The sequence below is a fragment of the Tamandua tetradactyla genome, chromosome 10, assembly GCF_023851605.1.
Source record: "Tamandua tetradactyla isolate mTamTet1 chromosome 10, mTamTet1.pri, whole genome shotgun sequence".
NCBI classification, from domain to species: Eukaryota; Metazoa; Chordata; class Mammalia; order Pilosa; family Myrmecophagidae; genus Tamandua; species Tamandua tetradactyla.
The window spans coordinates 47,410,894-47,437,850 of record NC_135336.1 but is presented as its reverse complement, the minus strand read 5'-3'; the positions used below and the strand labels follow the sequence as shown (position 1 = coordinate 47,437,850).

At 37.5% G+C, this 26,957-nt stretch overlaps 1 protein-coding gene and 1 pseudogene across 6 annotated transcripts in view; one reads left to right on the top strand and one right to left on the bottom strand.

Moving 5' to 3' along the window:
• LOC143648468 (transmembrane protein 45A-like) overlaps positions 1–17,453 on the top strand; it is a 116,508-nt gene extending 99,055 nt beyond the window's left edge. For all 6 annotated transcript variants that reach the window (XM_077118588.1, XM_077118585.1, XM_077118589.1 and 3 more), the window contains 2 exons: positions 9,519–9,664; positions 17,312–17,453. In XM_077118588.1, coding sequence (XP_076974703.1) covers positions 9,519–9,664; positions 17,312–17,405 — 240 coding nt within the window. In that variant the 3' untranslated portion in view covers positions 17,406–17,453. The remainder of the gene's footprint in view (positions 1–9,518; positions 9,665–17,311) is intronic.
• LOC143648849 (MOB-like protein phocein pseudogene) lies at positions 14,143–14,811 on the bottom strand (annotated as a pseudogene).
• Positions 17,454–26,957: the final 9,504 nt, after the last annotated feature.

Sequence of the window (26,957 nt, the reverse complement as noted above, 5' to 3'; positions counted from 1 at the left end):
TATTGTAATGTTACTGTTAACTATAGTCCCTAGTTTGCATCGATAATATATTTTCCCCATATACCATCCCATTTTCATCACCTTACCATGTTGAAACTCACTTGTTTTCCTTCATGCAAAAGCATTTTTATATTTGTACATCTAATTGTTTATCACTCTAGTCATCTCTAAGATGCACCTTCCCAGTCCTTATCTTCTGTCTTTTCTTTAGGTGTCTTTCCCCCAGCCCTCTTCCCTCAACCATAATCACACTTAGCTTCATTCAGTGTATTTACAATATTGTGCTAACATCCAATAGTACTGTGCTTTCCATTTCTGGATCTTTACAATCAGTCTTGTTGAACACTCTGTACTCCTTCAACGTCTGATGACCCACTCTGTACTCCTTCAACATCCGATGACCAATCTTTACCCTCTGTTTTTCTCCTTATAACCTGTGTTTTTAACTTTGACCCTCAAATTTCACTCATTAGTGTTAGATCCTTTTAGTGAGACCATACAGTATTTGTCCGCTTGTTTCTGGCTAATTTCACTCAGCATAATGTCCTCAAGTTTCATCCACGTGTTGTTACATGCTTCATGACCTTATTTGGTCTTACAATTGTGTAATATTCCATTGTATATATTTATACCACAGTTTGTTTAGCCACTGATCCATTGATGGACATTTGGGCTGTTCCATCTCTTGGAAATTATGAATAATGCTGCAGTAAATATTGGTGTGCAAATGTCTGTTTGCCTTCAGTTCCTCTGAATATATTCCTAGTATTGGACTACTGGATCATATAGCAATTCTATACTTAGCTTCCTGAGGAACTGCCAAATTGCCTTCCAGAGCAATTTGTACTATTCTACATTCTCACCAACAGTGAACGAGTGTGCCTCTTTCTCCACATCCTCTCCAGAACTTGTAGTTTTCTGTTCTTTTGATAATGGCCATTTTAGAAGGTGTGAGAAGATATCTCATTGTGGTTTTAATTTGTATTTTCTTAAAAGCCATTGATGCTGAAAATCTCTCCATATGTTTTTGAACTATTTTTATGTCTTCTTCTGAAATATGTCTGTCCATGTCTTTCCCCATTTTGATTGTGTTGTTTATTTTTTGTTGTTGAGTTGTTTAATATCTTTATATATTCTGAATATACCATTATCTGATATAAGGTTTCCAAATACTGTCTCCCATTGCATAGGCTGCTTTTTTCTGAAAAAGTTCTTGTTGCACAAAAGTCCTTGCTTTTGAGACCATTCCATTTATAATTTCTTCTTTCATTACTTGCACTTTGGGTGTACCATATAAGAAACCACCGCATATCACAAGATCCTTAAAATATTTCCCTAATTTTTCTTCTAAATGTTCTATGGTCATAACTCTAATATTTAGGTGTTGATCCATTTTGAGTTAATTTTTAAATAAGGTATGAGATAGGGGTCCTTGTTCATTCTTTTGGATACAGATATCCCATTCTCCAAGCACCATTTGGTGAAGAGGCTGTTCTGTCCCTGTTGAATCGATTTGACTGCCTTATCAAAGATCAATTAGCCATAGATGTGAGGGTCCACCTCTGAACATTCATTTTGATTCCACTGGTTAGTATACCTATCTTTATGCCAGTGCCATGCTGTTTTGACCACTGTAGCTTTGCAATATGCTTTATTTCAGGTGTGGGACACCTCCCACTTCATTTTTCTTTCACAGGATATTTTTAGCTATTCAGGGCACCCTGCCCTTCTGAATAGATTTGTCTATTAGTTTTTCTATTTCTGCAAAATAAGTTGTTGGAATTTTAATTGTTATTGCATTAAGTCTATAAGTCAGTTTGGGTAGAATTAACATCTTGACTATGTTTAATCTTCCAATCTATGAACATGGTATGTCCTTCCACTTATTTAGGTCTTACTTGATTTCTTTTGCAAAGTTTTGTAGTTTTCTGTGTATACATCTTTTATGTCCTTGGTTAAATTTATTCCTAAATATTTGATTCTTTTGGTTGCTATTGTAAATGGAAGTGTTTTCTTTATTTTCTCCTCAGCTCATTGCTAATGTATAGAAACACAACTTATTTTTGAATGTTGATCTTGTATCCTGCTGTACTTGTATATTAGCTCTAGTAGCTTTATTGTAGATTTTTTCAGGATTTTCTGTATATAGGACCATGCCATGTGCAAACAGTGAAAGTTTTACTTCTTTCTCTTCAATTTGAATGCCTTTTATTTCTTTTTCATACCTAAATTTCCTATATTCCCTTTATCATGTTGAGGAAGTTTTCTTCTATTCCTTCCTTTGAAGTGTTTTCATTAAGACAGGATGTTGAATTTTGTCAAATGCCTTTTCTGCATAAATCAAAATGATCTTGTGGTTTTTCCACTTTGATTTATTGATGTGGTGTATTATATAAATTGATTTTCATTTGTTGAACCACCCTAGCATGCCTGGTATTCTATTTTGCAAGCTGCTGGAATGTGATATACCAGAAATGATGGCTATTAAAAGGGGGAATTTATTAAGTTGCAAGTTTACAGTCCTAAGGCTGTGAAAATGTCTTAATTAAAGCAAGTCTATAAAACTATCTAAATTAAGGCACCAAGAAGAGGTTACCTTCACTCAAGAAAGGCCAATGACATTCAGAGTTTCTCAACTCATGTTCACATGGTGAACATGGCGATGTCTGCTTGCTTTCTCTACAGGCTTTTTGTTTCATGAGCTCCTCCAATGACATATTCCTTCTTCATCTCCAAAGCTCTCTGGTTGCATGGGCTCTGTGGTTCTTATGGCTCTGCTGAGGTCTGAGGCTCCCTCTCCAAAATGTTTTCCTCTTTTAAAGGATTCCAGTAAAGTAATCAAGACCCACCTGGAATGGGTGGAGTCACATCTCCTTCTAATCAAAGGTTAATACCCACAATTGGGTGAGCCACAACTCTGTGGAGATAATCTAATCAAGTTTCCGACCCACAGTACTGAATAGGGATTAAAAGAAATGGCTACCTCCACGAGATGGATCAGGATTAAAACATGGCTTTTCTAGGGTACATGATTCTTTCAGACTGGCACACCTGGGATAAAACCCACTGGGTCATGGTGAATCAGTATTTTAATGGCTACTGGATTCAATTTACAAGTATTTTTTTGAGGATTTTTGCATCAAATCCATTAAAGAGATTGGTCTGTAATTTTCTTTTCTTGTAGTATTTTGCCTGGCTTTGGTATTAGAGTGATGTTGACTTCATAGAATGAAGAGTTAGGTAGCTTTCTCTACTCTTCAGTTTTCTTGAAGAGTTTGAACAGGGTTGGTACTAATTCTTTCTTAAACGTTTGGCACAATTGACATGAGAAGACATCTGGACCTGGATTTTACTTTTTTATGATGTTTTTGATGACTCATTCAATCTCTTTACTTGTGATTGGTATGTTGCGGTCTTCTATCTCTTCTCAAGTCAATATTGGTTGTTCTTGCTTTTGTAGGAAGTTGTCCATTTCATCTAATTTATCTAGTTTGTTAGCATAGAGTTGCTCATAGTACACTCTCATTATCTCTTTTATTTCTGTGATGTCAGGAGTTATGTCCCACCTCCCATTTCTGATTTAATTTTCCCCTACTCTTTCTTTCTTTGTCAGCCTGGCTAAGGGTCCATCTATTTTATTGACTTCCTCCAAGGACCAACTTCTGGTTCTATAGATTCTCTGCATTGTTTTCATGTTCTCAATTTCATATATTTCTGTTCTAATATTTGTTATTTCTTTCCTTCTGTTTGCTTTGGGGTTAGTTTGCTGTTTTTTTCTCTAGTTCCTCCAGGTGAGCGGTTAATTCCCCAACTTTTATTCTTTCTTCCTTTTTAATATAGGCATTTAATGCAATAAATTTCCCTATTAGCACTCTCCTTGCCTCATTCCATAAGTTTTGATATATTCTGATTTCATTTTCATTTGCCTCAAGATATTTACTGATTTCTGTTATAATTTCTTCCTTGACCCACAGTTGTTTAAGAGTGTCTGTTTAGCCTACATAAATTGTGAATTTTCCAAATTTCATTCTGTTATTGATTTCCAACTTCATTCCATTGTGATCTGAGAAAGTGCTTTGTATAATTTCTATCTTCTTAAATTTATTGAGACCTGCCTTATGCCCAAACATGTGGTCAAATGGCAAATGATCCATCAATTTTTAGTGATTATACCCTCCATTATTCTTTCTGTTCCTTTTCCTTTATATTCTCCTTCAGGACACCCATAATATGTGTGTTTGTGTGCTTCATGTTGTCATTCAGTTCCTCAAATTTTTCCTTTCTTTTTCCTATTTATTCTTTTGTGTGCAGGATTTCAGGTGTCCTGTCTTCTGCTTCACTAATTGTTTCTTATTCCTCTTCAGTTCTGATATTGTATGTCTCTATTTTGTTTGTCATCATTTCTAGTGTACCTGTTATTCCCATAAGTTTTGTCTTTGTTTTTTCAAGCCTTTGAGCTCTTCTATATAGACACCCTCTGTTTTTTTATATCCTTCATCTCTTTTTTCCATCAACTCATTGAATGTTTTAAAAAATCTGTATGAATATCATTAGTTGTTTCAACTCCTGTATGTCAGTTGAAGTGTAATTTTATTCCTCTGTTTGGGCCATATCTTCATTCTTCCTATTATGAGTTGTGATTTTTTGCTGGTGTCAATAATAACTAATAATAAGATTTTCTTGTTTAGTTTATTTTTGTGGACTTATTTTTTCCCTTGCCTAGGGTTCTCATGCTGGTAAGTTTTGTTCTGTATCTGTGTGTGTCTCATCAGCCAGTTGTCAGATTGGATCTGCCCTTAAGTCTCCCTCAAAACACCAGGCACCTACAGTGGCTTGCCCCAGGTATGGGATAGGCACTGGGCACTACAGCAATGTCTCTGTGAGTAAAACAAGTCTGCTGTCTCCCAGTGGTACTGTTTTTCACCATCCTGCAAGACCTAGATTTGTTTTGGAACCATTGATGGGCTCCTATGCAGGGGGTGTAGATCCACTCTCATCAACCTGTAATAATTTTCTGGGTATCGTCTGAAAAAGCCCTTCAGTTCCCTTGCACTTTCTGGTCTGCCCAGCAGATCATGCTGTTCGATTAGTTAATTTCCACAAATTGCCTCTCCAAATCTGGCTGAAACTGCAGGTTTCCTATTTCCTCTCTTTGCCAGCCAAAATCTGGCTCGATAGGAGTAGTGTCCCCCACTTTATTTATGGTGGAGTATACCCCCTAGATGTCCCAGTCTTTAGCCTTCCCCCAGGTAGGAATCAGGTCTCTTGCTTCTGTTTGTCACAGAGTTGGGGGAAGTACTTTTGGACCCAGGGCTTTAAATACAGCTTCTGTCCAAGTTTTCTCAGATTCTTATTGACCTGGGCCTTGAAATGCTCTCCCTAGTCCTCCTGCTCTCTAAAAGGTTGATGATCTGTCTCACTGCTGTGAGATAATTCATATTCTGTATCCCCCTTAGGAGGGGTCACTGCTGCTGTTTCTCTGCCTGTCCCTTGCTGAGTACATGAGATGGAGTGAGGGGCAGGGAAAGGGACCTCCCAGTCTGGGGCAGAAATTTCCTACCTTATATTTTTCTATTTCTTCAATTTGACATTTGCAAGTTCCCTTTCCAGTCCCTATGTTCCTTCAGATTTCTGAACAATTCAGAGTTTTCTTTTCTTTCCCTATTTTTTTTTTTTTCGCTGAATCTCCCAGGAGAGATTTTCAGTAGCTGTTTTATATTGCCATGTTGATAATGTCACTCCCTTATTCCTTTTTTATGGCTGAATAATATTCTCTTATATGAATAAAGCATATTTCGTTTATCCATTCATCAGTTAATGGAAATTTAGATTGTTTTACTTTTTGGATATTATTATTAGTGCTGTCAAGAATACACACAAGTTTTTGTTTGAATACCTATTTTCAGTTCTTTTGGATATATACCTGAGAGTGGCACTGCTGGTTCATATGATATCTATCTTTAAATTTTACAGAAATCTCCAAACTATTTTCCGCAGTGCTTGCACTATTTTATATTCCCACCAGTGATGTGTGTGTTACAATTTTTTTCACATCAACACCAACATTTATTATTTACAGCTTTTTTTTCTTTAAAAATAAAACAGTAATGGGTGAGAAGTGGTATCTCATTGTGTTCTGATTTGCATTTCATTTATAACTATTGATGTTGAGCACCTTTTCATTGTGTTGGTTGGCTATTTGTATATTGTCTTCTTGAAATCTCTATTCAAGTTCTTTGCTCATTTTTAAATTAGACTGCTTATCTTTATGTTGTTGAGCTGTAAGATTTCTAATATATTCTGGATACCAGATGTGCTGGTTTGAAATTATGTATGTACCCTAGAAAAGCCATGTTTTAATCCTAATCTCATTTTGTTAAGGCAGCCATTTCTTCTAATCCCTATTCAGTATTGTATGTTTGAAACTGTAACTAGATCATCTCCCCAGAGACGTGATTTAATCAAGAGTGGTTGTTAAACTGGGTTAGGTAGAGGCATGTCTCCACCCATTTGGGTGGGTCTTGATTAGTTTCTGAAGTCCTATAAAAGAGGAAACATTTTGGAGAATGAGAGATTCAGAGAGCAAAGCAGAATGACATAGCCACAAGAAGCAGAGTCCACCAGCCAGTGACCTTTGGAGATGAAGAAGGAAAATGTCACCCAGGTATCTTCATGAAACAGGAAGCCAGGAGAAGAAGCTAGCTAATGACACCGTGTTCACCATGTGCCCTTCCAGATGAGAGAGGAACCCTGACCATGTTCACCATGTGCCTTTCCAGATGAGAGAGTAACTCTGACTGTGTTTGCCATGTGCATTCTCACTTGAGAGAGAAACTGTGAACTTCATTGGCTATCTTGAATATCTTTACCTGGATGCCTTAGATTGGACATTTCTCTAGACTTGTTTTAATTGGGATGTTTTTTCGGCCTTGGAATTGTAAACAAGCAACTGATTCAATTCCCCTTTTTAAAAGCCATTCTGTTTCTGGTATATTGCATTCTGGCAGCTAGCAAACTAGAACAGATTTTGGTACCAGAGAGTGGGTTGCTACTGCTGCGGTTTGCAAATACCAAACATATTGGAACATCTTTTTAACTGAATAAGGAGAAGACTTTGGAGGAATTATGAGAAACCTGATAATGCTTTGAAGAGATTGTTGGTAGAAACATGGACTCTAAAGATACCTCTGACCAGGCTCTAGATAGAAATGAGGCACGTTATTGCAAACTGGAAGAAAGGTGAACCTTGTTTTAAAATAGCAGATAATCTGGCAAACTTGACTAGTGGCTTTGGCTGGAAGACAGATTTTAAAAGCCATGAACTTGGATATTTAGCAGAAGAGATCTCCAAATTAAAGGTGTAAAGTGCAGCCTGATTTCTCCTCACAGCTTATAGTGAAAGGGCACAGGAGAGAGATAAGCTGAAAACTGAACTCTTGAGTACAAAGAAACCAGAAATTTATGTCCTGGAAAATTCTGGGCTTCCAGGAAGGGAGACCCCAGAGAATAGTGCTCCATGTGAGGATTTAAGCAAATGTGGCATTGGCCAGCCATTTCAGAGAAAGCCAGGATTGGACGTGGCATTGGCCAGCCATTTCAGAGAAAGCCAGGATTGGACGTGAGTTATCCAGGAAGGATTTGTGGAAACTCCTTATGTCTGATGGGCACAATCCAAGGCTACTGCATAGAAAGCCAATGAGAGTGTTGTGGGACCTTTATAAACAGAGCTGCTGCCAGTCTGTACTGGGGGGTTTAGAGAAGGGACACATTGGAGGAAAAATAACTTCAGAGGCAAAACCATGGAGGCTGAGGTCTGAAGTCAAGAAGCCTCAGGCCAGGAGAGTGGACCCACCCAAGCCCATGGAGAGGGTGAGTTTGCCCCAAAGGCAGAGGATGGGCCTTCCACCTCGTTGCAGTGGAAGAGTCATGCTGCCTCAGGCCTTGGAGAGGGTGAAGCAGATTCTATCAAATACATGTTTTTAAAATATTATTTCTATTCTGTAGGTTGTTTTTTTCTCTTCTTTAATAGTGCCCTTAAATACAGAAAAGTTTCTAATTTTGATGATTCTAAATTTATCTTTTTAAAAATTTGTTTTTGCATTTGTTGTCATATCTATAAATTCACTGCCATATCCAAGATTATGATGATTTACCTGTTGTGCTTTCTTCTAAGAGTTTTAAACTTTCAGCACATATATTTAGGCCTTTGATCCATTTTGATTTATGATTTGTATATGATTTAAGGTAGTGGTCCAAATTCAGTCTTTTTCATGTGGCTATCTAAATTTTTCAGCCAAATTTGCTAAGATACTTTTCTATTTCCATTGAATGACCTTGGCTCCCTTGTCAAAAACCAACTGCCCATATATTACGGGTTTACTTTTGGACTTGCAATTCAACTTCATTTATCTGTATTTCTATCCTTAGACCAATACCACATTGTTTTGTATTGTAATTTTGTAGTAAGTTTTGAAATCAGGAAGTATGAGAATACAGCTTTGTTTTTCTTCAAGATCGGTTTGGCTTTTTGGATCCCCTTTTAATTTTGGATAAATTTTAGGATCAGCTTTTCTATTTCTTCAAAAAAGACTGTTGGAATTTTGACCAGAGTTGAATTGAATCTGTAGATAACTTTGGGTAGTATTGCAATCTGAACAATAGCAAATTTTCCAATACATAAACACATTGTGTCCTTCTATGTATTTAGGTCTTTGTAAATTTCTTTCAACAGTATTTTGTACGTTTCAGTATATGAGTCTCACACTTGTTTGGTTGAAATTTATTCCTAAGCATTTTATTCTTTTTGATTCTACTGTAAGTGGAATTGTTTTATTAATTTCATTATTATTTTGTTCATGACTAGTGTACAGAAATGCAATTGATTTGGGCATGTTGATCACGTACCCTGAAACTTTGCAGAATTTGTTTATAAGCTATAACTTTTTTTTTGCATGTGTGTATGTGGATTCTTTAGGAGTTTCTATATACAAGATTATGTCATATATGAATAGAGAAAATTTTACTTCTTCCTTTCCAATATATATGTCTTTTCTTGCCTAATTGCTTTGGCTATCACTTCTAGTATAATGTTGAGTAGAAGTAGCAAAAGCCAGCATCCTTGTCTTGTTCCTGATCTTAAGGGAAAAGAATTCAGTCTTTTATAATTGAGTATAATGTTAGCTGTGGGATTAGACTTTTTGTAATCTAGTTTCAAAAAAAAAAAAAGGAGTGAAATTGCATGGTTTAGAAACCTAAGATATTCTCTGAAATTATATCCATCTCCAGAAATAATTACTATTCATATTTTGAAAACTGATTTTTAAATGTCCTTTTAAATTATTTCCAAAAATTTGACCTGGTACATACTTCCACGTTACTAAGACAGCAAACCTTGATATTTTATCTGTGCCATCTTTGATAATAGGAGGGTGACATGCCACTAATATCAGAACCAAGTATTTTGAAGGGTATGGGAATGTGGCTGGTGATTCTAATGTATGCTTTTATTTAAATTACAGGTTGCTTTTGTACTGTATCCCCCCAGTGGAAGACCTGAGTGGGATCAGAAAGACCATGACAACATTATGTTTCTCACCATCTGCTTTTGCTGGCATTATGCAGTTGCACTTATCATCATTTTCATGACTTATACCTTTGTCACATGGTAAGTTAGTGAGTGTTCATGGAAGTTTATTCACTGGTATATATTATCATCAATATCAGTATATCATCAATATCTTTATATTATCATCACGTAATAACGTTGAACTTAAAATTCAAAAGGGATTTCATTCCTTAGTAATCCCACACATGAGGTTAGCAAAGCAGAACGTTATCTGCTAACACAAAAATTTAAAGTTGGGCTAGTTCAATAGTGCCTATATAGTGTTCCTGACCTTCCACAGGTACACACACTTCTGTGCCACCATATTTTTGCATTTGCTGTTTTCTCCTTTTAATATTCCTCCCCATATTGCCACTAAGCCCTCTATTTATCCATTTGTCTATTATTCAATTATAGTATTTCCCAAACTTGATGTCATTGTTTTACCAACCTTTTTGTCTCCCGTTAAATTTTGGGTACCTGATTCATTTGACATTTACTCTAATATTTCGAAAAGTAGCATTTAGTTGAATGATACATGTTTTTACAAGGACCCTGATAAATTGCTTCAGAGGGTGGTGAGGAGCAATGTAATAGTGATAAGAATGCAGATTCCTAGCTTTTCTATTTCTCAGCTGTATAACTTTTGGCAAATTACTTATCCATATTAAGTTTCAGTTTTATCATTTGTAAAATGGGGCTAAATAGTGCCTAAATGAGATTGTGTAGTTGAAGTACTTAGGACATAATAAGGTTCAATAATTGCTATTGTTATTATTATTATATTTCAAAAATGAATGAGGTATAGACCCTGCCCTAGGCAAATATTTAGTTCTCTTGGAGAGACAGACAACTAAAATACAGTGCAATACTGGATTGTATTTCTGAATGGTATTACAGGTTTTATAAATGTTACTAAATAAAAATTAAAAAAAAAAATACTTTCCAATCCAACCCAGAGAACAGAGGACATTATTGAGATGACTGGAAAAAATGGAATATAAACGACATGATTTTAGTAATGTTTAATTTCTTGGAATTCTCAGGAAATGTGCTCAGATATATTAAGTGTTAGAGAAGCATAGACAGATAACAGAAAGAATGATATATTAAGTGTTGCAAAATGCTAAAGAGTGGTAAATCTGGATATCTTGGGGAGGGGTTTAGTGGCGTTCTATGTATTTTTATTTTGCATGGGCAGGCAATGGGAATCAAACCTGGGTCTCCAGCATGGCACGGTGGCCTGTTGAGCCACCATGGCCTGCCTCTATGTATTGTTTTTGCAATGTTCCTATAAATTTTAAGTTTTTTCAAAACAAGAAAGTTAAAAAAATTAATTGCAATAAATGGAAGTAGAAGAATAAAGCCCTCTTGTAGTCCAGAGAAGCCTCCCCACAACTGAGAATTGAACTACAGCTTGGAGAATGTGCAGAAAGAGAAGGGGGTGAGCTCAAACTCTTTCTAAGGTAGCTCATGCCTAACTACAATTGACTTGGCTGATAGCTATTATGTGTACCTAATCTGTCAAACCTCAGTGCTGATACAAATGGTGTCTATTCAATGTTCAATATTCTAACTATTAGCCATGTCTGGCTATTGAGCACTTGAAATGTAGCTACAGCCACATTAGTTATAATTCATTTAAAGAGCCATACGTGGTTACTGGCTACAGTATTGGATTCCCAGATTCCTAAAATTCAATAGGTGCTTCTAGGTCTGATGGGGTTCCAGCCAACTTTCCATTCTTCCCTCTAGATGTGGGCTCCTGATCACTCCTCCTTCTGGGCACTTTTTTGCGGCTTCACTGCTAAAGTATCTTTGTTGCTCAGTCTCTGAGTGAGGAAACCATTTTGTTGTCTAGTTCCTGCATATGTCTTCTAGGCTTCAGTCAACCTGCCTTCATTGTGTCAGAGGTTTAAGTGCCTTTGGCTTCTAGAAATTCTACCTTTTCAATTTCATTTTGTCCTCTTTCTTTCCCTGAAGCATGTACGTTGAGCTGGTTGTTAAGGCTGACTCTGCGTAGCGTGAAACTTGGCTTCTTCATCTGTTGGTCTAGGCTGACATCGGGGCCTCATCTCCTTAGAGACTGGCTGGTCTCCAAGAACAGTGCCAGTATTAAAGGAACCCCTCCCTCGTGCCAGCTCTCATCCACATCCAAAAGAAGACTACTAGTGAACCTCGAATCCACTTACAGTTCTGGAAACGTGAAATTCCATTTATATTATTCAACCTCTCACCCCATCTCCACTTCTGCCCCACACCTCACCTTATTCTAAACTTTGACCATACACTTCCCTCTATCTGGCAGCCCCATTATATGCATATATCTTCAATGAAAATTTCTTTAATTACTCCAGTCCTTGCTTATCTCTCTTTTTAAGTTTCCACAGTGCTTTAATGTCTACTATACGTTTCAACAATTGTAATCTATCTTGTGATATATATATATTTTTCTTATCAATAATTTTTAAAAAAATCTTTTTCAAACTCCAGTGAGTGTTCTGAGAGTAATGAAGAGTCAGTCTTATATATTAGGTGATTAGAATTTACAACTACATCATTAAATAGTAAGAAATGCTCTTTCTTTTTTTAAGTTTTAAAATTTTAGTGACTGTAAGAATCACCTAGGGAGCTTTTTGAACAAGCACATATGAAAGCCCAAGCCTTGAGATTCTGATTTTTTTTTTACATTACTATGTCATTTATTAATTTAGTAGGTTAGTCTCTCATCACTAAATATTTTTCATTTAAAAATCACTATCTCCATTGGTTTATAGTAACATTAATATAAATGCATAATTTCAAAGTCAACATTCCTTTCACTGTGAACACAAAACTTCCTAGAACATAGTTGTAGAATAGGGAACAGTAATGAATGGCTGCTGGGATAGCACTATTCAAAGCCAAATAGGCTGGCAGGCTTAAAAAGGCATAAACTATATACACAATCTCAGTATGCTACTAATTCCCACATTTTTGCCGTACATACTTGCCTCATATTGTACAAATTATTTCCTCACATTCAAGTAAGGTAAACAGAGTTTCATCTTCATTCAATATAAGCCTTTCAGCAGAGAAAACTGAAATTGAAAATGAAAAAAAGTCCCCTGTGTTTGTTAAATTTATTCAAGCGATGGATTTAAATATTTTCATCATTACATGTACAATTTTTTACCCTTTCTTAGTGCATCATTACAGTTGGGCAGTAAGACCTCCAGTGCCTTTTTAAAAATGGATCCAACAGATTATTAGATTGTTAAATATGTGGTTAAGTCTTTCTTGAGACAATGAATTATAGCAGAGTCCAAAAAAAATGTATGGCCATTCAGTAACACCCTTGGAATCCACAAATTTTTGCAAATAATCTCACATGTACATATAATTCAAACATAAACTTTGTGGGGAGTGGGTACAAAATAAATATTACAATATTCTTTCAACTCTACCTAAATACTACCTCGATAGTTAGATGAAAAGATTAATATTACTAACAGGGAGAGTCAAACTATTTTGAAGACTATTTTCCAAGTAGTTAGAACAATTTTGGAAAACAAAGATAAAAGCCTATGTCAATACATTTTTTTTTCTTTTTTTTTTTTTACATGGTCAGGCACCGGGAATCGAACCCGGGTCCTCGGGCATGGCAGGCAAGCATTCTTGCCTGCTGAGCTACCGTGGCCCGCCCTGTCAATACATTTTTACAGTAGTGTATTGTAATTTCTAATATGAGGTATAATTTGTAAGCAATGGATACAAATATAAATAGGTATAAGCCACCACTAAATCACAATTTGGTGAAAAGCTTCTCAGCTAATGCAGTTTGGGGATGGGGTTAAAGGAATTCAGAAGGGACAGATGGGGGTTTCCTGTGGAAACATCATTTACTTACCTTATGAGTATCGTTACTTCACATATAACATCCATTATTACAGAAAGATAAATCCTTTTCAGGTATGCTGGCCAAGAACATACTTTATATAGCATAGTGGTAAAATCATTTAAGTATTACTAATACTTTATTTGCATTTATATTTGAATATACACATATGCATAGCAAAAACTATAAACAGATTTTTAAAATACTTTTATCCTAGTTTTGAAAAGCTAAGACTAACTATATACTACAGAATTTTCTAGGCTTTCTAAACTGAGGGATAAAAACCAAAGGAAGACTACCATTTCTTTAGTAAATGGCTTCTGTAAAAACTTACCCTCACTCATCTTTTTAACAGATGGGTTTATTTGATGAGTATTGTGATCCAATAATTTTTTTAGCAGCAATTTTACCAAACTGCAAATTATTTTATTAACAGGCATTTTATAAACAGATACTACTAATACTATTTTAAAACCACGAGTGCCACACTGGTGAATATACAGCTTATGAATAACTTCAAAGGTATTTCCCATTTTAAAAGGCTATACACAGCATACAAAAACCTATACTAAGCAAAATTCTGTAGTACAGATGCATGACGTGTCTGAAATTATCTATATACATTTAATTATGTATTCCATACATTTTTCTCTGATTCCCTTCATGCTTCATGCTTCACTTCTCCAGAAACTGAATTCTTTACCTCTTCTTCTGAAATTGGTACAATCAGGTTATCCTTGGACATCAAATTATATTGCATCACACATTTAATAAACTGACATAAAAATGATGAAATATTAATATTCATCAAATATCTGCCAGTGATGAAAATAAGCATGTGAAAATATTCTGTAAATCTTATGGCAAACTGATCCTAGTTTTGTTACAGATAATTCCTTTCTGCTAACACTTCCGGGAAGATATTTATTGCTATTCACAAGACATGCAGAACCATCAAGTGTGTACATCGTGGTAGTCTGTGGCAGGACACTTTCAGAGTTTTATGAGCTGCACAAAGGAAAATCCATTGTTCAGTTGCTGTCATTTGAGTATATGTTTCTGGATGGCGCTCACTGAAGTTTGACAGCAAGTACATTTGGCTCAAGGCAGAAGTGCCTTAAGTGTTCATTCTTCCTTACATCTTCATCTTAGCTCTTAAGTGGTTCAAGTATTTCAAATTGGAGTAATATGCCCTTATGCTCTGCTAAATAGGCTGCTGAACAGCTAGTGTACTGTCCATTTCATCAAAAGATTCATCAGGCCAATTATAGAAATCTTCTGCCTTGGTGCTCAGCCTGTTCCACCTCAGCATTGCTGTCCCCTCTGCCATGACTATAGTGCCAATTTTGTAAATGTTTTTGGGAATTGCCAAAAGCAGGAGTGAGCCCCTGCTTTTGTGATATTTACTAAATATCTTATAATATTTACTGTTAGTTCATATGTAGTGGTGTTGTTTGTTAGCTAGATTGCATCTTCTTAAGGATAATTCACTTGTCTTATAATTTCATATTTCTCACATCTTGACATCCTTCCAAACATAATAGGCCCTCAATAAACACCTGTTTGCTCTTTCAATATATCCTTGTTTCGGAGCTGTTTGTGTATAGGCTTCATTAGCATGGAAATCAGGTTTTAAATGTTTTTCAGTTTTGCTCTCATACTGCTCTTGTAGAGATAATATCAGTAGCTTAATGTTCTAACAAATATTGACATAAACTTAAGCAAGAACTTAAAAAATATTATGACAATCCAGTACTGGCTTTCAGTAATATTACATGGCAAGCTTCTTCAGTCCTGTAATCATAATGAGCCTTGAAAATCTGTTTGTCAGGCTTTGATTGTGGAGGGGTTTGTAACTCAGGCTGATGGGACTGTTGGATCACTGTATCATAATTTGTTTCACATTCCACAAAGATCACCATGGACGGACATTCCCCCAAATCTCTGAAAAATGGAGCTATACTACTCCAGTTTTCCAAAATAATGGTTCAGAGATTGCCTTGATCCCATGCCTGAAATCCTGATTGTGAGAGTGTAGGCAAGTCCTCTGTGTTTGGGACTCTTATTACATGCTTTGCTGTATTTCAAATTCAAACACCCACTACTGTTGCACTGAACTATTTCAGAAGACTCTTTCAATGAATAAGGAAATATTAACCATTTTCAGATTGTTTTGAAAAGCAGTGTGATTCATTTAAGCCATTTTGAAGAACAAAATAGGGATGCCCAAATTCCAAGCTTATGATAGTTTTCTGGAAGACCACTCAGCTCTGCCGTTGTTCAACTTAATTGAGAAGAATATATAGGAGCAGAAGCCAAGGCACACTCTGATCATATTTCCTTGGACTTGTGCCATGCCAGTAGCTAGCAGTTATTTGTACTTCCTCTTTATAATCCCACTTCTTGATCTGCCCCCAGGGGCCTTTGTGCATGCTTATGTACCTAGAGGGACAACTGGCAGGTAAAGCTAGGTTAAGGTGTCTGATATGCCCTAGATTGGTGGCTGTAGTAGCAGATGTAACCCAGAAAGGAGAAATCATCACCATGATAATTTTTGAGAACATTTGCACCACTCCAGAAAAAGAAATAAAAAGAAAAACTCATACATACCGTACACCTTACCATCTCTCTCATTGACCACTAGTATTTCCATATACCCAATTAATTTTACCCTTTGTCCCCCTGGTTATTTATTTTACCCATGTATTTTTTTACTCATTTGTGCATACTCTGAATGAAAGGAGCATCAGACACAAAGTTTTCACAATCACACAGTCACATTGTGAAAGTTATATCTTTATATAATCATCTTCAAGAATCAAGGCTACTGGAACATAGCTCAACAGTTTCAGGTAGTTCCCTCCAGCCATTCCAATACACCATAAACTAAAAAGAGATATCTAAAAAAGCCATAAGTATAATCTCTAGGATAACCTCTCCACTCTGTTTGAAATCTCTCAGCCACTGAAACTTTATCTGATTTCTCTCTTCCCCCTTTAGGTCAAGAAGGCTTTCTCAATCCCTTGATTCTGGGTCCTGGCTCATCCTGGGATTTCTATCCTACATTGCCAGGGGGATTCACACCCAGGGAGTCATGTCCCACATAGGGAGGGGGAGGGCAGTGAGTTCACCTGCAGTGTTGGCTTAGAGAGAGAGGCCACATCTGATCAACAAAAGAGGCTCTCTGGAGGTGACTCTTATGCCAAATTTACCTGGTTCTTGTTACATATTCTTTTTCTCACTGAAGAAAGTGGAGAGCGTACTAAATTTCTGACATTAAGAAGCTTCACACCTTCCAATATCAAAAATAATCTTTGATTTCCCAAACCTAGAGACTCTCCTAAACTCTGAAAATAGTCACAAAGATACCTTCTTCTACAGGGATACCTTCTTCTATCTTCTTAATTCATTGTGGACAGGGCAGCATATACAGTTAAGCAGCCTGTCCCAGTACAAAGGTGTTCACTGAAGGAGCAAGTAGGGGCTGAAATCTAGCCTAGCTTTGACATGGGCCTATATGTGGGCTGCCAACCCTGAAAGAGGAGAGGACTTAAGGTACTTCCTTTAAAAGGGGGTGGGGGATGTTTTTGGAATTCACGGCTAGGTGCCACCCTCATCATAAAACATTCAAAACCCATAGTGCATCTATTTATTTATACTCTGTTTGAATCACAAAAACTTATGGACAGCTCCAAAGCCAAATAAAAGTATTTTCCTTTTGATCTGTCTGATTTGCATTCATAATTTGGAATTTGTTTTATAGATGCCTAGTGTTTTAGAATTTTATTTTAAAAGCCATCTAACATGGGATGCCCTTTTATTCCCCTCAGGTTGGTTAAATCAAAACTTAAGAGGTTCTGCCCCTCAGAAGTTGGACTCCTGAAAAATGCTGAACGAGAACAGGAATCAGAAGATGAGATGTGATTTTGATGGCCATTCAGTCTTTCTAGATAAATCTTTTATTGCATTGTCTTTGTTCATGGTTTTCTTTTGGTTTGAGAATGATTGTTTGAGAATGACATGAGTGTAGCATGTGTATTTCCAATTTTGTTAAAGTATTTGAGTTCAAATGTTTTATTTTTAAGATTTTTAAGTTTGATTTTGGTAATTAGTCCACTTTTGCACATCAGACATGAATTTCAGGGGCTGAAGAGACTCGTCAAAGATGGTTTAATGTTTGATGTCCACAACATTAAAAATATTGGTTTTATTTTCATAATTCTTACTCTAAAGGTTCCCGGGCTTGCTACCATCTGTAACTTGTTAAACATGGAAATTTACTACTTTATCTTGTTGCTGCAAAGAGAAATAGATGAAGGCATGCACCTTGTTTCAGAAACCCAAATCTTTGATTTGTTATTCAAGTGTACCCCACCCTTACACCACAAGGAAGAAGCTAAGTGAAACCAAAATTCTTTGTGAAGCACCACTCTGTTGTACCTGAGTTGTCCCCTGGAGAGAGTAGTCCAGATGTTCTTCTGAGTTGTGCAGTCTTTCAGAGAATATGAATGATATCATAACTAATGGAATCTCTAGGGCACATGGTTGCAAATCCATGTGAGACTGGGGAAGGAGAGTTGTGATATTATCTATGAAGAGTAAAAAGCCATCACACAGCTCAGCATTAGCACCATGACATCTTCTCTGCCAAAATAGTTGAGAGGTTAAAACAGCTAAAAGTCAGAGCTCTCACCTACCCTGTGCACTAAGGAGCCCCCAGTGTAGACTCAGAAAAGTTAGTTTCTAATTCTGTCTCTACCATGAACCAGCCTTGAGGGTTTTAGTAATAACCTTGACCTTCTCTCTAAGCAGAATTGAATTGAAAGAACTGTGGGGCCCTTTGTGGCTGGCATACTTTATGAGTACAGAGTCTTTGAGGTGAAATTGAAACATGTGGACAGCTGACTTAGTTAACAATGTTAATCAGAAAGACCAGTCAGTATTATGAGAGAAAAAGGCAGGAGGAGTGGAGGAATCCTTGCACCACCACCCAGTCTTGGAGGAAAGGAAACAGCCTTGTGGGCAGGTGGAGATGGTATGTAGGCTATTAAATCCTGAAGGTTCCCTGTATTCCAGAAGAATTTACTAACTTAGAAGGGTGCCCTAATGTGGTATATATCCTAGCAACAATGAGGAAAGAGGTACACAGATTCTTTAGTCCCAAGAATTAAAGACATTCATTTTATTATGTATGGCTTGAAAAGAACAGATGTGTGTGCCCAAAGGTTTATCTTGAATGATGCAAAAAACCTTAGTGTATTTCTGGGATGTTAAAATATCCACACACCATTGTCTTCATGTGATCCTGCTGTCTGTCCCAGGTCTGTCTTCTATCTCAGGGATCTTTTCTATTTCAGAGGGTTTTTATAACTTTGGCAAATTGGGGTTACAAAGCAATGAGCCTTCAGTTGTGGTTTCTTGACAATGGAATTGCTGGTATCTTGGCCAGAGCTGAGACTCCAGGAATAATTAGCATGAACCAGATTAATGTGGGAATTTTCAAGCTATGTGCAAATATTCTAGCAGTCTTTTTGAGAGAGTAGATGTGTGTACTCTTGCAGTCTCTGTACACAGAGAATTTAAGGGAAATAAAATCCATTCAGTTTTCAAGGGTGGCATATATGATTCAGGTCTAAGTCCACAGCTTGTCCTGTGTCTCTTATCCTTGGATGGAGTAATAAATCTGAATACCATTATTTTAAATTTATAGTTATGTTATTGGATTTTTTTATGGTCACTGTTTTTTACAGAATTCCATGAGAAATTAGCAAAATGTGTCCTTGAACAGAAATGGGAGAAACAGGTATTTTCTTAACCTTATCTTGTGTCAATAAGTAGAATTTGTAAAGGTTTTGATTTACAAAGAAGTATATTTTAGTAAGTTTTCTGAAACTGAAAATAATTTATGACAAAATAAAAACATCTTAAACTCTCAAATACGTGACAGGAATCTTAGCATTTGGCTACCCTTATCAACATGTGAGTGCAAATGGAATCATTCATCCAAGAAATGTTTAAGCAGTTGTCATGGGCAAAGCTGTGTGCAAAAAGCTCTGAGTACAGTAAAATCAAGCTAAAGTCCCTGTCCTCATCAAATTACATTTCCATGAGAGAGAAAGAAACAACACCGAATAAATTCTATAATTTCAGCCATAGGTGATCTTAAGAAAAATATAGCAGGGAAGGGGATTGAACCTAGGAAGGCAGAGTAATATGATTTTCTTGAGGATGTTTTTTTTCTCAGAGAGGCTTCCTTGAATACCCTAAGGAAAATGACACCCCACCTACCCACTACGTTCCCTCTCCAACATTAAATGAAATTATAGTTTTCATGTTTACATATCACACATTTACACATGGATCTTCTGGCTCCAAAGAAAAGCCTTTACCAAAGAAGGGTAGAGTATGTCCTCCTTTCCTTTTATATTTGTGCTTTGTCTCACTTCTTCCACAAATATTGGTGTCTATTCCTGAGTTTGTGCCAAACACTGATTTTGAATATTCCATTTATTAGTCAGGATTCTCTATGGCTCACATAATTGTGGGGATTGGCAAACCCAAATTCTAGTTTGGACTCTTACAAAGTTGAAGTAGTTTCCCCAACACAAGTTGGCTGGCTGAAGTAGAGGCAGAAATACTTCTTTCTGACTTCATCACTTTCTGAAATCATCACTTCCGGTTTTACAACCCCTCAACTGATTAGATAAAGACTTCCTTATTTGCTCAGAGCAATCTATTTTGTTGATTATAGCTTCAATCAGCCCTAGATACAATAAGCTGATATAGATGCAAATCCACCCATCAAATATTCTCATGGTAACAGTCAGGCCAGTCCTTGCTTGACCAAATAACTAGACACCATAACCTAGCAAACAAAAGCATGAAATTCTTCATCACACTCCACCTCTTGCCAACTTGGCACCCATACATATCTCCTTAAACCATATACTCTCCAAATAAAGACAGTTACCTAGTGATACTACTACCTCACATGATGTAACTATCCTGCGTACAACTCAAAATCCACTAACCTTTCCTCAGAATAGGATGCACGTTCTTTGGTGATAGTCAGTCTTATTTTGATATACTGCAACTTCAATACTATGGCATAAAGTTAATACAACTTATATGATAAGGGGATAAGAGAAAAAGAAAACAAAGATATTTGCAAACACCTGCATTCATAACAAAATAAGGAAGAAATACTGCATAACAATTATACTTCTTGTTACTGGAACTGCCACCACATGGTTGTGGCTGGTTTTTGTAACTACCTCCTACCACTAACCCATACCCATCAATCTCAGCAAACACCTCAACAGATCATGGCTCTTTGTTGGTGCAACCCAAACCTTCATTCTAAATGGTCTGGGTCAGTGGCAGTTCTGCCTGGATTGCATTGTTGTGGTTTTCCATTGACTTGAATCAAATGGTACTGCTAAGAGATACTCTAAGGTATCTCACCTCCATACTCTTCTTTACCTCCATTGTGTAGTAGTAGATGATCAGCATCAATAACCCTAATCAGTATAGTAACTTCCTTCTTTGCCTTTTGATTCATAGATATGAAAGCCCCAAGTAGCCAGTTGGCAGTCTTAACTTCCAATCCAGTGAACTCACTCTTGTTTCTTCTGGTGGAAGCAATCCTCTGTATGGAACTAAGAGCTCTAGACCAGCACAGGATAATATCATGGAGACAGGAAGCAAAAGATTTTCTAGAGGATCACTAAGGGTAATAATGACTGGTTCCACTCCATTTCCATCCCCTTGATTCCTGGTCTTGTGATTGCTATCTATGGAAAAAACAGCACACACGGTGGATACTGATTTAGATCATACACATTGTTCTGGAGAACAATGCCCCAGCCCTGTAAGGTATTATCATCCATTTAGTGCCCTAATTGAGTTTTCAAAAGGCTATCCACCATTCTATCATTCCAGTTGCTTTGGGATGGTGGGTAACATAATAAGACCAGTGAATTCCATGAGTATGTGTCCGTTTCCACACTTTATTCACTGTAAGTGGGTTCCTTGATAAAAAATAATGCAGTATAGAACACCATGACAGTGGGCAAGCCATTAGGAAAGTACATGGATGGCAGTTTTGGCAGAAACATTATATGATGGGAAACAAATAGACATTGGAGTATGCGTCTATTCCAGTAGGAACAAAATCCTGCCCCTTCCATGATGTAGTAGTCCCATGTACTCAACATGTCACAGACAGCGGGTTAATTACCTCTGAAAATGGTGCCATAACAGGAACTGAATTTTAATCTCTGTTGCTGGCAATTTGGGCACTCAACGGTGGCTGCAGCAGGTCCATCTTTGTGAGTGGAAGTCCATGTTGCTGAGCCTGTGCATAACCTCCATCCCTATCACAATGGCCACTTTGTTCATGAGTCTGTTGGGCAATGTTAGGAGTTTCTGAGGAAAGTGGCCCACTCATTAGGATAAATAGGTTCATCCTATTTGTTTGATTATAAAATCCTATTCTGCTGAAATCACCCTCTGGTGAGCATTTACATGGGGCACAAATATCGTCATGTTTTTCATCCAAACTGTAGGTCCACCCATGTACCTTGCCCCCATACCTCTTTGGCATCAATTTTTCAGTTATGTTTCTTCCAAATCTCTTCAAATGTTTCTTCCATCAAATCACTGACTAGAGCCCATGGATCAGTATGGAGACACACATGCAGCCATTCCTTCTTCCCCCGAAAAGGATTGAACAGGAGCATTGCTCAAAGTTCTGTCCATTAGGAAGATTCCCTTTCCCTACTGTTTTTCATGGATGTTCCAGAAAGGATGAACTGCTACAGCGCCTTTCTGTTGTGGTATTTGTACATCATGCACAACCATCTGTAAACCAGCCTCAAATTTTCTCTTTCTTAGACAACTCATTGTAGGAAACTCCCCCATTGTCATAGAAATGGGCTGGGAAAGAGAAAGTGAAATGGCAGGAATGGGGACAATGGATATTTGGGTCACTTCTTCATGTAACTTACTTGTGCTATCAGGGCCTGCTTAAGTTAAATCTCATATATACCACTTATTTCCATTTGATGATGGGACTGTTGCTGTGTATACCCATATTTGTGGCTTGATGGGTTGGGTGTCAAAGGCTCCAAACAGCATCTCTGTTTGCACCTGAAACTTCCAGCATCATTGGATCTGCTGGATCCATGTGGCCCAAGCAGCAAAGACTTTGCTGAGAAGAATAGATTTTTTGCAGAGCCTCCTCTTTGTTAGGTCCCCTTTCAAAGCTGGAAACGTTTTAGGTCATTTAGAAAATGTGTCAGAGTAGCACACCCAAATGAGGAATATGTTGTCTCTGAAGAAGTAGCCATATGCAATAGCTTAACCTCTAACTTAGATGGAACATGTCAACATGTCCCACTCCACTAGTCACTTAGAAATTTCTTTGAAGTGGAAGGAGCCTTAATTTTTGTTGGATTCATCTCTCAGCTACTAACACACAAATATCTTACAAGTTAAGTCTTTGGTATTTGATATTTGCTCTCTAAGCCCAATCAGCATGAGCTCATTAATATAATGAACCAGTATATCTTGTGGAAGGCAAATGTGATTAAGGTCCCTGTGGATTACATTTTGATTTATAACTGGAGAGTGATATGCCCCTAAGTTGGGAGAATTGAAGTGTTTTCTGGCCTTGCCAGCTTAGCAAACTCTTTCCAGTGGTCTTTAGTATAGGTTTTGAGAGAAAAAGCATTTGCCAGATTCAGAGCTGCATACAAAGAACCAGGGGATGCATTGGTTTGCTCAAGCAATGATACCACATCTGGAACAGCAGTTGCAATTGAAGTCACCGATTGGGTAAGTTTACAATAATCCACTCTCATCCTCAAGATCCATCTGTTTCCTGTGCATTTCTGAATGGGATGTGGTGGAAATCATCACCCTTGCATCCTTCAACTCATTGATGGTGGCACTAATCTCTGTCATCCCTCAAGGAATGTAGCTTTTCTTTTCCCTTATTATTTTGGTAATAGAGGCAGTTCTATGGGTCTCCACTTCCTACAATAGTAGCCCTCACTTTGCAATTCAGGGAACTGATGTGGATATTCTCCCAATTGTTGAGTAAGTCTATTTCAATTATGCATTTTGAAACTGGGTAAATAACCACAGAATGGATTCAGGGATACACTGGACCTACTGTGAGATGGACCTGAGCCAAAAACCTATTGATCACTTGACCTGCACAAGCCCCTACCCCAACTGATGAACCACAATGATGTTCTGAGTCTTCTGAAATATGTCAGTTCTGAGACAGTGTCTAATAATCCCTGAAATGTCTGATCATTTCCTTTTCCCCAGTGAACATCACTGTGGAATAAAACTGTTAGTATCGTTGGGTAAGCTGGGAGGAAGACTAACATTACAAATTTTTGGCAGTGGAGCAGGGTGCTTTTCCAAATAGATCTGGCCTTCCCTTCATTCAAGGGCTTCTGGGTCTGTAAACAGTCATGAGTCTGGGAATTGGTTGAGTGGTTATGATACTTTAGTTTTGTGATTCATATTATGGTTCATTTAACTGAGAAGTCTTTAATTTATAAAGCTCAAATTAGAATTTAGTAGAGTGCTGTACTTCATTTCTATGTATCTTATGATCAACTAGCAAACACCATTGTTCTCTGAGTCAGACTATTCTCATTACTGCTTTGATTCTGCTGTCCTTTATATCAGCCATATCCATCTTGTCTTTGAAGATTGTAGTAGTTAGGTTCATGTGTCAACTTGTTCAGGTGATGGTGCCTGTTGTTCTCTTGCTGTGGACTTAAATCATCCATATGTAATGGTAATCTATGACTGGTTACATTTGCACTCAGTTAAGGATGGTGTCTTCTGCAACTGGTGACACGTAATTTAATTAGCTGGATCATTAAAAGAGAGAAGTCAGAAGAAAGTTCTTCAGCTCAGACCCTGATGTTTGGGGCTGCAGAGTGGAATTGTCCCATAGAAAGGGTTTGAACCCAGGAACCAGGAAGACAGGACAGCAGAAGTCACTATGTGCTTTCCAACATGACAGGGAAAGCCAGAGGAAAGCCAGCTGCCTTTCCTCTGAAGAGCTGTAAATTTGTAACTAAATATATCCCCAATCCATTTCTAGTGTATTGCATTCCAGCAGACTTAGCTAACTAAAACAGATTTTCATACTTTAAGAGTGCAGTCCTGCGCTGCATTTGCAAATACCAAACATGCTAGAAGAGCTTTTTGAAAGGATAGAGGGAGGATTCTGGAAGACCTATGAAGCTCTTGATAGAAAAAACTTGGATTGCTTTGAAGAGGTTGTTGGTAGAAATCTGTACTCTAAAGAAACTTCCAGTGCAGATTGGAAGGAGGGTTACCTTTGTTTTGAAGTGGCAGAAAGCTTGGCAAAATGGAATCCTGGTGCCAGATGGAAGGGATAATGTGAATGTAATGATCTGGGATACTTGGCTGAAGAAATTTCCAAGATAAATGTTGTGGATGAAGCTTGTTTCCTCTTTGCAACCAGAAAACAAGAGCCCAGAGAATAGTGCCCCACATGAGGATTTAATCAAACATGGAACTAGTCATTCATTACAGGAAAAGTGAGGATTGGAGATGGAGTTATCCAGAAAGGAATTGTGGAAGGTCCTATTGTCTGATGGCTTTGATCCCTGTAAGCTGCATACCAAGTCCACAAATTTTTTGTGCGACTTATATAAATGGAACCACTGCCAGTCTGGATAAAAAGGACATATTGATAGAAGAATGGCCTCAGAGTCAGAATGATGGAATCTGTGGTCTGAAGCCAAGAAACCTTGGGCCATGAAAGCCTATTCACCTATGTGTGTGAAGGCGGTGATTTTGCACCTAGAGGCAGAGGGCAGACCTTCTTCTTCAGTGTTTGCAGGAGTTATGGTGCCCTAGGCTTCAGAGAGTGTAGAGCACATTTGGATGGGGGAAGCCTGGCTGCTATCCCATTGTTCTGAAGCTGTTGAGCCTGGGTACCAGAGATGGCAGAGAGTACACATGCCACCCAGAAGCTTGAGGAGGCTGAGGCCGAGAAAAAGGTGGTCTCCCCAATTTTCCAACCCTTATCCCAGTGTTTGGAGAGAAGTGGGCTGCTGCATAGGCCCTTAGAAAGGGTGGACTGCTGCTTCTAAAGCCCCAAGGATGAATGACTGGCAAACTAAAATCTAATTGCAAGTATTACCTGTTTTCCTTCCAATTTCTCCCTATGACCATGGATCATTTATCCTATGATTGTTGATTTTTGTATATGAGAAGCAGATAATTTGCTCTAAGTTCACAGGTCCATAGCCAGAGAAGAAGTTTGCATAGGACAGACCATGCCTGTAACTGACTTTGATGAGATTCTGTATTATTTTTGAGTTGGTATTGTATTTGTATTGCTACTGAAATATTTAAGGTTTTTCTAATATTGTGATGAAATGAATGTATTTTGTATGTGGAAAGATTTAGTACATTGTGTGTAGGAGAGATGAGCATTGTTGGGAAAAAACATCTGTAATTGTTTTCTATATAAAAATTAAGTATAGTGATGTGTATAGTTGCCAAGCTGACAAGGGGTGAACTCAGTAGTAGTTAAGATCAGGTGTAAAGTTGGCCAGGTGATGGTTCCCAATTGTTCTGTTGCTTTGGAATTAAATCATCAGCATGTGAAGTTCAGCTATGGCTGATTACACCTGTGGTTGGCTAAAGGGAGTGTCTTCTGCAAAAAGTGATGTTTCATGGAATTACCAGAAGGCTTTTAAGGAGGGTTCAGAAGAGACAATCACTCTTCCTGCTTTAGCTAGCCAGCATTTCCTGAGAGTTCATTGAGGTCCTTGACTGGAGCTGCCAGCTTGCAGCCTGCCCTGCAGACCATAGACTCTACATCCCTATGATTATGTGAGACACTTTTATAAATTTTATATTTACAGATATTTCCTGCTGATTCTGTGTCTTGAGAGAACCCTAGCTAATACAGCTTGGAACCAGGAGTGGTTATTAAAAAACAGAATCTTAAAAATGGGTTTTTACAATAGGTTTTCTACTCTGACTGGACATAAAGGTATTAATGACTGTTTCCCATAATCACAACACCAGTGCCAATCCATGGGGTGTGTTGGCAAAAGACATAGTCAAAATATCACCATTGGATTCTGCTAATACTTTGCTTATATGAAGCCAAACTCTGGGTGATAATGTTTTTGACACTTTTATGCAGTTTTTTGGAATTAGGATGTATAGAGATTTGGCTGGTTGTTGTTAGATATTCTACATACGTTGATGAGGGAAAGGGATGAGGTGAAGGATTCAAATGAGATGCTTAATGCAGTGTATGACAGATGTAAAAGTTTCTATGAATGCCCTGAAGGAAAATCTTATTTCTTATAGTTGCAGACTTGAGATCTCTAAAAATCAGACTCAGAGTTTTATTGCTAGGATAGTAACTTTAAAATATAAACTGGAATCTCAACCTTG